Below are 13,256 nucleotides of genomic sequence, written 5' to 3'. Positions count from 1 at the left end.
AAGGGGTATCGGCTAAGTAGGACACTTTTAGCATTAACATTCAGCTAGGTTAGATAACGTTAAGTGGTAGATGAACATTGTACAAATACACAATATATTTTTATGTCGAATCATAGCAATGTGAGAAAGAACATAGAGGAGGCTGGTTGTAGATTTAGTGTTACCATTATCAGGAGCAGCGGCCGTTACAACACAGTAAGCAGCAGCAGAATTAGCAGCAGGCGGCTGGTTGCGGTTGCTGTCGCCGGAGAGGCTGGACCAGCTCTGTATTAGACAGAGTTTGGATACAATTAAGCAATTACCTCCTATTTCGATAGTTTTTTTTAGGAGTAAACGGAAACATTATTCAGTTTGTGAAAGAAAAACTTAGTACCTTTACCGTTACAGAAAAAGCTGTTCGCCGACATGGATAGCTCTACTAGTTCTGATAGCGACTTCAGTGGGAACTGTGCTAAAGATATGTCTTATTCTTCTTTACAAGAAATCCCTGATGATATTCTGGATAAATCATTCAAACTCAGGGCCCTGTCTCTTTCCCACAATCAACTTTCACCTTGCCTCGGTCCAAAAATAGCAGGATTTAAGAACTTAATTAAACTCGATATCAGCAACAACAATCTCTCACGATTATCGGAAGATTTTCATCATTTAGTGAAGCTTCGTACACTTATAGCTCGAAATAATCAGCTTAATACTGAAGGAATTGGTAAATCTCTCTCATCTCTTAAAAATCTTGAGGATATCAACATGTCCGGCAACCAGTTCACCGAGATTCCACCATGCTTTCTCAAATTGTCTAGACTTCGATACTTACATATGGGTGCAAATCAAATTCGAGAACTTCCCAGTCAAGTAAAAGAACTCACACAGTATGTCAAATACATATTTCTTTAAATCGTTTTTATTTGTCCCATACTAATACACACATACGTATGCATGTGTGCATGTATGTATTATGTAATTGATTAATTGTTTATTCCCAGGTGAAAAACTCGATCTTGTTACTTTTTCTTATTTGATACGGTGCTCTGCTATGATCTAAACCGTTGTGAAATGAAGAAATTGTAAAACACACACACAGACAGTCTGTACATAAATTATCGAATAACGTTAATTCAATCACCTCCTCCAAGCTATTTCATTCCTGTTTTTATAGTAATGATGCACAACACAAACTTGGTACTTTTATAATCAAGATCATCTGCTGCCAGTTTAGATAAATAACAAACAAATTTTACGAAAATAAATTCAACAGAAACCGTGCATGATGAATGTAAATAACATACAGATAATAATTGTTTCTAACATAGACACGAGGGTTGGGCGAAGGTAAAGGACGTGTAAACCACCATTTCCGGTGTTTTTTTACTCTTTTTCAAAAATTTCTTCGGATTTCTATGTTTTTCGATATAGGAGAATACGATTTTACCCAAAAATCACGTTTTCAAAATTTTTATTTCCCTCACCCCAATTTCTTAATTTTTAACTTTTTTCAAATATTTTTTAATCCATGTAAAAAAAAAAATGCAGAGATTACGAATCTGGGAATTTAAAAAAAAATTTTGGTTTTTTTTAAAGGAACACTCAATGCCCCTTCCACCAATCACCTTCCCGCTTTCGTCTGATGTTTCACGCATGCGTAGAATTCGACTGGAATAGCAGACGTCAAAAATATCAGACCACCACCAGAAAATCCGACATGCTAGAAACAACAGCTAAACGACATTATTTCTGGAAAAAAAGCTAAAAGGGAAACATTCGGAGGTGGGTACTACTTGTGAACAGTGGTCCCGGTGCGCGCACTCGCGTAATCGCGCACCCGCGCTAGCTAGTCGTGACTAGTCGATCCTACAACGACTACCTAGCAAAGTAAATAAAACAAAATAATTTTTGTTAAACAAAGTAAATAAAACACAAAAATACAAAGTAAGGATCGACTAGTCATGACTAGCTAGCGCGAGTGCGCGCACCGGGACCACTGTTCTCAAGTAGTACCTCGGAGGTGATGGGTAGAGGTTGGGAAAAGGGGGGGGATCTTTTCATTTTGAAGGCCAGATTTTCCTAGTTAACTAAACAATTTGAAACTTCGTATACTGGTAGAATGTGTCAAAAGAAAACATTATTGTAAACAAAATTGTTATTCGTAACTTAAACGTAGTTTAATTTTTACGAATTTTAACCAATGAAATCCCAGCATTGCTGCGTTATCGATATTGATAAAGAAATATAGCAGACGCACCACACACACACACATTTGCACAAGCACATAGTAATTAATATATAAGCGTACACACACACATACAAACGGACATATACACACACACACATAGTAATTAATATATAAGCGTACACACACATACAAACGGACATATACATATACGCACACAAGCAAAAATACACGTTCGTGTTTTGCCACTTGCCGCAACAAATTTGCACAAAAGGTAAATAAACCAGAAGGGGGGGGGGTCAATGTTTCATCGTTTCAGGGTCGATAAATTAAGTACCAATTACGCACTGGTGTCGAGGATTTTTTTTCCCAATTTATGTCACAGCTTCCGACAAGCTGGGGGCATCCTTTTATGAAAACATATTTCACAAATTTTTACAATACTACTCATACTCCACGCGCAAACTCGAGACCGATTTAGGCATATTATTGTTTTGTTTTTGTTGTTTCTGGCCCTTCAAAACCATGGGAGACGCCTTTTCGGTAAAAAAAAAATAAAGAAAATATTCAAAAAATATCGTTAATATTTTTATTGGGCGACGAAATTAATCGATTTAAGAGATATAGCTGTTATTTCTAGCACATGTAGAAGACAGAAGAAGAGGTAAATAATTTGAGCTCGAATGCTGCGATTTCATTGGTTAAAATTCTTAAAATTAAACTACGTTTAAGTTACGAATTACAATTTTGTTTTCAATTTTGTTTACAGTAATGTTTTCTTTTGACACATTCTACCAGTATACGAAGTTTCAAATTGTTTAGTTAACTAGGAAAATCTGGCCTTCAAAATGAAAAGATCCATCTATATAATTGATAGCAAAGTTTGTATAAAATTAAATTAAATCCCGGTTTAGTCACAGATCGGTCAAATTAGTAAAGTTTTAATAGTGTTGTGACAACATAGTGTCTCGATACATTCTAATGAAAAAGTGAAAGAAAGAGAATGTCACTTTCTTTGGAAGAGAAATTATTAATTTTTGACGTACTAAAACCTCTCATAACTTTTTATTTTTAAGAATTTTCACAATTTTTTTCAATTCTGTCTTCTGCATAATGGAATTAATACCGTTATCCAATAAAAAATAATTTTTTAATAAACCCCTATACTCCCTTAATTCTAAAATTTTCCACTGTTTTTTCGATTTTTTAAAATTCTTGGATTTCACAATGGAATTAATACGATTATCCAATTTTTTTTTTTTGGTAATCCTTCAGTATGTGGTGCTTAAAAAGTAAATAAAAAATTAAAGGGGAGATGAATAACTCAACTTACATTTAACGTAGACGTTGGCTATAGCAACCAAAAAGTGAACAAGTGTTTTTTTCTTTGGTGTAGAATTCCTCCATATAAATTCGTATGAATATGGAACGAATAAATTATCTTACATTTCAAATTCACGTCATAGTTTTTTGTTTTTTTTACACGCATCCGCATTTTATGTATGAACGTCTTTATTTGTCGGATCTACAAAGTTCTGATTTACAATCACTTCGTGAGTGTACATAACGTCATTTAAGCTTCCAGTAATTCCTAGTTGTTATTTTCCCTTTAATTTTTATTTACTTTTTTAACCACCACATACTGAAGGATTACCAAATTTTAAAATTTTTTAAAATATTTTACCCCACACCCCTAATTCCAAAACTTTCCACTATCAAGTCTTGCGTGTTTGTGTAAGAGAAAAACATTTACTAACAGAAAATTGAAAAGGTTGCAAGACGCAACGACAGTTTTAGTAAAAATAAGTAAATGAGTGGAAATCAAACAGGTGTGTTGAATTAATAAGGCACTAAAAGAGAATGACTCTCCCCAGACACAATAACAGAAAATTGTTATTAAAATAAATTATCTCAAAATACCTTTAAATCATTACCGCTTCCAGTGTTTCTGGTTTTCAATAAGAAACATGTGGCATGTAACTCTTCTTTCTCATTTTCGATGAGACCCTTCCTAAGCCGGAAAAATTGGAAGAATGACATAATACGCACTCTCTCTTTATTTCTAACAAAACAGACCCTTATTTTCTTTGAAATGAGAGTGATTCATAGCATGGTCACAATTTTTTAGAATTTTTAGTTGAATGTATCGACACCAGAATTTTTGTTTTAGTTGATGCAGTTATTATTAGACTGCGGCTGGCCATGCTGGGACACCGCCTTGAATTTTTAGATGACTGTATGGAACCCAGAATTTTTTTTTAAGCTTGACCAAAACCACTTCTGTGATATAATTTATTTTTGTTTTTCTTTTTACTTGTTGCAGTCATTAGACTATGGCCATGCTGGAGCAACACCTTGAGGAATTTAATGTTTGGCATTAATTGATCGATTTTCACTAAGAAAAAAAAAGACTCGGATTTTTTGCATAGAATCAAGTACCCTGACCTCCTAATATGCTACACATCTCTTGTTTTTGTTTGGAAAAAAGGGGTGGGTGGGAAACCGGACCCCCCCCTCTCCTGGAATCGTTGGAATTTTTTTTTTCGTTGAATGAATTTCGGTGACCTCCTAATATGCTGCAAAACCCTTTTGGGGGTCCGGAAAATAGTAAATTTCCAATTATTCCGGGATGGGGTGGTGTCCGGTTTCCCACCTTCCTTTTTTTTTTCCAAACAAAAAAAAGGGATTTGCAGCATATTAGGAGGTCAAGGTACTTGATTCCACGCAAAAGATCCAAGTTTCTTTCTTTCTTTTTTTTTTTTTTGTTATTGAAAATCGTGCGGATGAAATGAATATCAAATAATACTCAGAAAACGAGGTGCGGTGGTGTGGAACCCTTGGAAATTCCCCCCCCCATTTCAAAATATTCTTTGCTATTTCTTTCTTGACCCATAATTTTAGATAACATTCAGCAGAAATACATTTTCGAGGGAGTGTGGATTACATTAGATTGAAAATTCAAGGAAGTTTGAAATGAATAAGTGAAAATGTAAAGGTTATAGAAGTTAGTCGTAACGAAGTGTGTGGAGAGATAACAAACGATAAATTCATCTAAGCAAAAAAACGTTTGAGTTTTTGCATGTATGTGTAGAAAGAAGTAAAAGTATAATATTAAAACAAAAATATTTTTTTCCTACCTCTTAAAAATGACAGGATATAATAATACCAGATTGCAAAATAAATTTGCAATTTTAGGCATTGAAATGAGGTTCATTTTTGTGGAGAGGGTGGGGAGAATAGTGTCACAATCTATATATATAAAACTGAGAATGTGTGTCTGTCTGAATCCCTAAAACTTGAGAACTACACAACCAATTTCATTCAAATTTTACACATGCTTTACTTAGGGTCCATGTAGTGTCATGGGCAAAAAAATTTTAACTTCTTACCTAGGGTGAGCCCACAACAATATCATATCTTCTCCACTATTTCAGTATTACGTGTTTAAAGTGAAGCAAAAACATCTCTGTAGTGTAATGTCAGATGCTTTCACTTTAATACTGAAACTATTATATAAGAGGGATAAACCATTAACAGTGCTAGAGGATCTGCTATGGTCTTATATGCTACACCACTGGTTTTCAATTCATATTAATTAAATTAATATTCAATTTTTCACCCTTATTATTTTAAATTTAAATTTACATGTGTATATATATATATATATATATACACATGTATATGTATAGGTGTATTTCTATAGATATAGATGTATATGTATACGTGTATGTGTAGATGCATATATATATATATATATACATGTAATATGTACACATATATATACACATATATACATGCATACATATATTCACATACACATACATAGGTGCAGGTGTGGCTGTGTGGTAACTTGGCATGTGTCATCTGCTATAGCCTCAGACCAACCAAAGCCTTGTCAGTGGATTTTGTAGACAGAAACTGAAAAAAATCAATTGTATATATATATGTATGTATATATTTAAGTCTATGTGTGTGTCTTTGTTTTTCTCCCTAATCACTGCTTCACAACTGCTGTTCCTTTATTTACATCCCCATAACTTACTGGTTTCACAAGAACAAATTAATAGAATAAGTACCAGGCTTATCAACATAAAAAAACCACTAGGCTGTGTCTCATATTTTTGTTTGCCCACTTAGTTGTATCTATCAATTTATCTTTGTGTGTGTATGTATATATATATATATATAACACCGTAACGGAGGCCTTAACTCCCAAATTTTAGTAATTTCTTTTATGATTCAAAACTAGGTCAAAAGTACTGAATGGATCTTTATGAAATTTGGAAATTATATTCTATGCATAAGGGCATAGGTTAGAAAGACCCCTCCATGGGGACTTAACACCCACAATTTTGTCATTTTATCTAAGCAAAAATGAATACAGTTGTGCTCTTGGAAGCTGTAGGATTACCCGAGCATAAAAAATGAGCATTATTTGTAATTCAATGGTACAACAGTGTAACCTTTTTTCTTTGACATACACTTAAATTGTGATTTCTGCAATGTGGTGCATAAATTGTCAGGTAAATGAGAGGCATCTTTGCCTACACTGATTCAGTTGCAAAGTGTTGAGTAAAGTTATTTGATTGCAGACCTCCTTTCAGTCTTTTTATTATCACTGGGTCACACATAGTCCCCAGATGGTAACATTGATTTCAAGGCCTTCCCAGATGAGTGACTGGTTATTCAAAGACATTTATAGATTGTAAATTTATTCTGTCCAGTTACGTATCAGTATAGTGGTCATTTGCAAACTCCAGAGGTGACACTTTCATTTCTCCTTAGCCCTCACGTCACACAGTTGTTAATGTTTATTTCAGTTGGGTCACACCCTTCCAGTTGCTATAGATTTGTAATGCATCTTACGGCTGTGCCTGTCACCTTGATGTTGAGGAATCCTACATTGGGAGTGGTAACAACTAGGGTAGGGTAGCTGACTGCTTATTGTGATCATTTGTCTTTTGGTTTCCTGTAGCTTTGCTCTCTTTTACAAACCTAGTGAACATATATTTCCTATTTCAAAGAAATTCAAACAATAGATATAAAACCCATAGTTAAAAAGATTCTCAACAATTCAACTTCTCTGGTTGACATTAAGATGTCCACCCCCAACAGGGGCCTTATCTCTCACATTTTAGAGCTCCATGACCTTCATTTTTCAGGAGCAAAATCCTTTTCTCAGGTTCAATAAGACTGGAATTTTGGAATATGTGCATAAAAATCAGTAGTATGTGATACATGTGGCACGATTACAATTTTTTTAGGATGTGTAAAGAGGGAAATAACCCTCATCTGCAATTTTGATGAAATTCAAAACATAGATATTCCAGTTCATTACAGAAAATATAACAGAAAAGTCTAATTCTTCAATTGCATGTAAGACAGGCAACGCCAGGTATCTCTGCTAGTATATCATAATTATATATATCATTATATATCATTCATTTATCATCATCATTCAAAGTTTGGGTAAACCTCGTCACCCACTCACTCTCTCTTTCTTTGTCTCACTCTCATGCTCTCACTCCTCGCTCCCCCTCTCTCTCTCTCACTCTCATTCATTTCAAACTTCTTTGAAGTTTCAATCTAATGTAATCCACACTTTCTTGAAAACGTATTTCTGCTAAATGTTATCTAAAATTATGGGTAAAGAAAGAAATAGCAAAAACTATTTGAAAATGGGGGTGGGGGTGAAATTTCCGAGAGTTCCACCCCATCCCACCTCGTTTTCCAGACCTAAAAAAGCATATTAGGAGGTTACCAGAATTCATTCAACGAAAAAGAACTTCCAGTGATTCCAGGATATGGGGGAGAGGTCAGGTTCCCCTCCCTCCTTTTCCGAACAAAAATAAGGGGTTTGCATTATATTAGGAGGTCAGGCTACATAATTCCATACAAAAAATCCGAGTTTCTTTTTTCTTAGTGAAAAGATCAATGGGGGTGGGGGTGGGGTGAAATTTCCGAGGCTTCCACTTCACCCCACCCTGTTTTCTGGACCCAAAAAAAGGGTAATTGTAGCATATTAGGAGGTCACCAGAATTCATTCAACGAAAAAAAAAAAATTTCCAATGATTCCAGGATGGGTGCATGGGTGGGTGTGGGGTTCCAGTTTCCCACCCACTCTTTTTTCCGAACAAAAATACGGGATTTGCAGCCTATTAGGAGGTCAGGGTACTTGATTCCACACAAGAGATCCGAGCTTTTTTTTTTTTTTTTTTCTCTTAGTGAAAATTGTGTGGGTAAAAGGATCAAAATTTACCAAAATATCTACATCCTTCATAATGATATGTTCCATGTGTTTCAATTACTTTCCTCGTTTTTAGAATAATTTTAAGGAGAAAGTTCAAAAGGTCAACTTATTCCCATTAATCTGTCAGTGCTGAGAGAAGGAAACAAAAAACTTTATATATTTTAAAATGCTACTTTTCTGCCACCAAAAATTCTTCAAGATGGTACCCCAGCATGGCCGCAATCCAAGTAAAAAGATTTTTAGAATGTAAAAAAAACTAAGGGTGGTTATAAAAAAAAATTTCAATAGATTTGGTTGTTATTTCTAGCATGTCAAAATACCTTCTAGGCTTAACTTCATGCACTGGTTGCAAATCATTTGAAAAAATTCTGGGGTTGTTACATTCGACTAAAAATTCTACAAGGTGGTGCCCCAGCATGGCTGCGGTCTAATAACTATAACACATAAAAAGGGGAAAAAATTCTGGGGTTGATACGTTTGACTAAAAATTCTTCAAGGTGAAAAAAATGGAAAAACAATAAAAAAATATAATCATAGGGCTTATATCTGCCTTTACACTTTAACTATGGGCCTTTTGTCCGAGGGACTTTTGTCCTACACTCATGTATATTACAGATAGTTTATTTTCATAACATGATTCTCTTTCAGTAAATGTTTTCTCGCAATTATTTAAAGGTATGTTAGAGATAATGTGTTTTAATAACATTGTTTTTTGTTAGTAAATGGTTTTCTCTTAGACAAACATGCAACAATTTTGATTTTGCAGTACTTAAAAAATTTTGAAATTATAAAGAGAAGTCAATGGCAGAATTGGTCTGTCCGTATTTAAAAAAAAAAAACAAAAAAATTGAAAGACAGTGGAAAGTTTTAGAATTAGGGGGTGGGGATGAATATTTCAAAAACATTTATTGGATAATTTGCACCCCTCCCCACCATTTTTTTCCCCGAAACTTCTTTGGATTTCTATGCTTTTGATATAGATTAGGATTTTGCCCAAACAATACATTTTTAAAATTTAACAACCCTAACTCTCCCCACCCCAATTTTTTAATTTTGAACTTTTTTGAATTTTTTTTAAAAATCCACATAGAAAAATAGAGATTACAAATCTTTAAGAATTTTTTTTCTTAAGGAAACACTCAAATCTCTTTCCCCAACCTCCACCCATCACCTCCGAATGTTTCACTTTTAGCCTTTTAGAAAGCAGAGAAGTTTTTTCAGAAATAATGTTGTTTGTCTGTTTCTAGCTTGTCAGGTTTTCTGGTGGTGGTCTGACATTTTTGATGTCTACTATTTCAGTAGAATTCTAAGTGAAACATTCTGAGTTTTTAGTTTTTTGAAAGCAGGGAGGTGATGGGTGTGTAAATGGGGAGAAGCATTGAGTGTTTCTTTTAAAAAAAAGAAATTCCCAAATTCGTAATTTCTGTATTTTTCTATATGAATTTTTAAAAAAAATTCAATAAAGTTAAAAATTGAGATGAGGGTGGGGAAATAAAAATTTTGAAAATGTAACTTTTGGGTGGAATTGTATTCTATATTGAAAACATAGAAATCCAAAGAAATTTTTAGGACTGAAATTACTAGGACGAGTGAATTCCTAGTCCCTTCACATCCATCCCTTTTAGTCACCTCTTATGCCAAGCATTCTACCAATTCCCTCCTCCATTGCAGGGGGTTTGCTAGTTAACCCATAGCTTGGACCCTTACAAGTGAGAATAATCGTGGTTCCATACTCCTCAAACCCTGGAACCAGAGCCCCAGGTTCCCACTACTGCATGTAGTTTATAGTCATACCCATAATCAATGTCTATAAAGCTGAAATGCGTAAAACCCAGATTTTGACAAGTGTTTTTCGTTTCTCTCTTTCGGATATCACTCTGTCTTCCTTGATCTCTCTCTTTCCTTCCCTCTGATTTTCATCAATATCTATAAAGCTGAAATGCGAAAAAGTTGTTTGATTTCTTGGTTGTTTGTCTCATTTTGGGATGGGAACAGTTTAAGGGGCGGTAGATGGGGTCGGATTGGCGCCAAAATTTACACTGGGGGGTAAAATGGGGTGGGCAATGGTGTGAGGAGGGTTGGGAAAAATTGAGTTTTATGGGATAGACAGGTTGTGCTGTTTGAGTAATGGTGGCTTTTTGTGTTGCTGCAGGGGCTAGAGGCAGTTATCTTTAATTATGGGTGTAAAAATTTGGTGGATTTTGGAAAGTGGGATAAAATTTTTCAACTTTTAAAAAAGAGTACATTTTTGCCCTATTTTTAGACTTAATTTTTTCTGTTTGCATTATTTGGTTTACATGGGTAAAAATGGCATTGTCTTAAAGGCCAAAATTTTAGCTTTCATTTGCATCATGAATCATCAAACTATACCAGAAAAAAAAAATCAAATTTCACAAAATTTTAAGTAATTTTGAATTATTTTTGTGATTTTATGTGCACGCATAAGTGAAAGCAAGGGAGAGTCTGACAGAAAGGAAGAGTACGAGAATGGGAAAGTGAGAGAGAAACAAAGAGGGAGAATGTGGCGATAAGAAACAGAAAGTAACAACCACACCCGTGCGTAGAGCGGATCACCTTAAACTAGTCTAGAATATAATTCCCATTATGTGTGTGAGTCTGTGTAAAAGATTATAACAGCCATATTTTTCAACTGATTTTCTCCAAACTGGGAACATACATTACTTGTGTTCCAGGGATGGTTTTAGACTCTTAAAATTTTTCACATAATGAGTAATAGGCCCCCTGGGGGCAGAAAATACCCATTCCTAGGTTACATGGAGCAGGGAGGTAAGTCTTTGCAAAGTAACTTTCAGAAATTGATTATCTCCCTTACATTCATTGGTCAAAAATTATCACAATCTCATCTGATATATAAAATAGAGATGTGTGTGTGTATTTGCTTATCATGTGAAAACAGCTTCACCAATTGCTTCCATACTTGTGATGCATGAATAATTTGACATTGGATACATGTTAGGCTCTTCATTTGATTTTCTTATTAAAAATACAAAATATTGCTTTTTATATTAGAAAGTTTTTTAAAATATTTACTTCAGGTTTTCTAGTGTCAGTGATATCTGTATCTCTCTATTTCTCTGTATCTATCTATATCTATCTTAATTGTCTAACTAGCTAGCTCTTTCTCTTGCCCCCTCTATATCTCACTCTATTGTTTTCACTGTAAGTTGTCAATCTTTATTTACAAACGACAAATTACTGACAGAAAGAAATTCACAATTACTGACGAAAGTAATTCCATACACAATTTACTGACAGAAGTAACTTCAAGAATTTCACTTTAATCCATACACTAAGTTAATTTCCCTAAAAAATTTCTTATTTATTTTTGTAACAGTTTTTCTGTTGTTAACAGATTTTTTCTGGTTCCTTTGATACTGGTTCTTTGGTTCACTGACAAATTTCACTTCAACCCATGTAATTCTTTATTTTCTGTAAAAATTTCTTATTTACTTTCTGCCTGTCATATTAAGAAATATAATTTCTGTTACCCAGTTATTGTCATTGTTTACTATCTTCTGCACCCATGTTAGAAGGAAAGTGACAAATTTGTCTACAATGTCAAGGTCAGCCAAAAGAATATCTCTGTCCAGGGAAAGAGAGAGAGCTGCAGAAAGGGAAGCATATCAAGAAAGGAACAGACTGTGTACTACAAAAGCCAGAGTATCTCATAGTGATGAACAGAGGTATGCACAGCTGACAAGGAATAGGATCTCTACTGCAGAACGAAGTGCAGTTGCAACAGCTCAGTGAAGCAACTTCTATGAAGCAGCTTTCAATTAAGATTCCGCAGTTCGTTATGCAGATGACACTAGAGTTTCCATTGGTGCAATGACAACTGAGTGCCTACATTGTAAAGCAAGGAATTGGGCTGGAGAGACACCTGCACTGTGCTGCAGTGGTGGAAAGGTTAAACTCCCTGCAATCCCCCAACCTTCAGAGCCATTGAAGAAACTGTTGTCATCTACTGACTAAGATTCCAAGCACTTCCAAAACAAAATTAGACAATACAACACTGCACTACAGCTGACATCATTTGGAGCCACAAGAGATTTAACTGAGCCAGGATTCATGCAAACTTTCAAGATCGAAGGTCAGATTTATCATCGGATTGGCTCTCTACTGCCTCTGTCAAATGAATCACCAAAATTAGTCTTTCATTGTTTATAGTCTATACCTGCTTTTTTTTTGGTTACGAAATAAGCTACACCAAACGTTTTTGAATTACGTGTATTTACTTTATATACATATGTGAGTTGAAAACTTACTTTCAACATTTCACTTAATGTGTATGTTCCATGCTGGCATGGGTTGGAGACCTGTGTAATTTAGATGGTGATTTTAGATTTTATTATTCTCTTTAACCCTGGTAATGCCTGGTATTTCTGCTAGTTTATATCTATTATGATAATAAACTTGTTTGTAAGTTTGTCCAAAATCCTGCAATAAGGAGGTAGTAATGTCAGTAAGAGTAAAAATAGAGAAGAGACAAAATAATAATAACAATGAGAGAGGAGGTGGTATCAAACAGCACCTCTTGTACTCTCTCTCAACAAAAATCTTTTCACTCTTTTTGCATTCTTTCTCTCTTTTTCCTTTTCCTATTTTTCTCCTTTTCCTTCTTTTTCTCCTCTTTGAGTTATATTTAGGATACAGAATGCACTGTCTCTGCTTTTCTTTCAAACATTCAATTTTGGGGAGAATTTTTGATGGAATGTAGTTTGGTTTTTTTTTTTTAAGAGGTCACCATCCTTAAATCCATTCCAATACAATGGATACATGAATAAATGAATGGTGACTAGGAAGGGGATCCCCCTTGCC

General features: G+C 34.6%; 1 protein-coding gene across 1 annotated transcript in view; it reads left to right on the top strand.

The window, feature by feature from the left end:
• The first annotated feature begins 203 nt into the window (after positions 1-203).
• LOC115211775 (leucine-rich repeat-containing protein 58) overlaps positions 204-13,256 on the top strand; it is a 31,213-nt gene continuing 18,160 nt past the window's right edge. The window contains exon 1 of the mRNA XM_029780450.2: positions 204-869. Coding sequence (XP_029636310.1) covers positions 406-869 — 464 coding nt within the window. The 5' untranslated portion in view covers positions 204-405. The remainder of the gene's footprint in view (positions 870-13,256) is intronic.

The sequence above is a fragment of the Octopus sinensis genome, linkage group LG5 (assembly GCF_006345805.1).
Source record: "Octopus sinensis linkage group LG5, ASM634580v1, whole genome shotgun sequence".
Lineage (NCBI taxonomy): Eukaryota > Metazoa > Mollusca > Cephalopoda > Octopoda > Octopodidae > Octopus > Octopus sinensis.
This window is presented reverse-complemented; position numbering and strand designations above follow the sequence as displayed.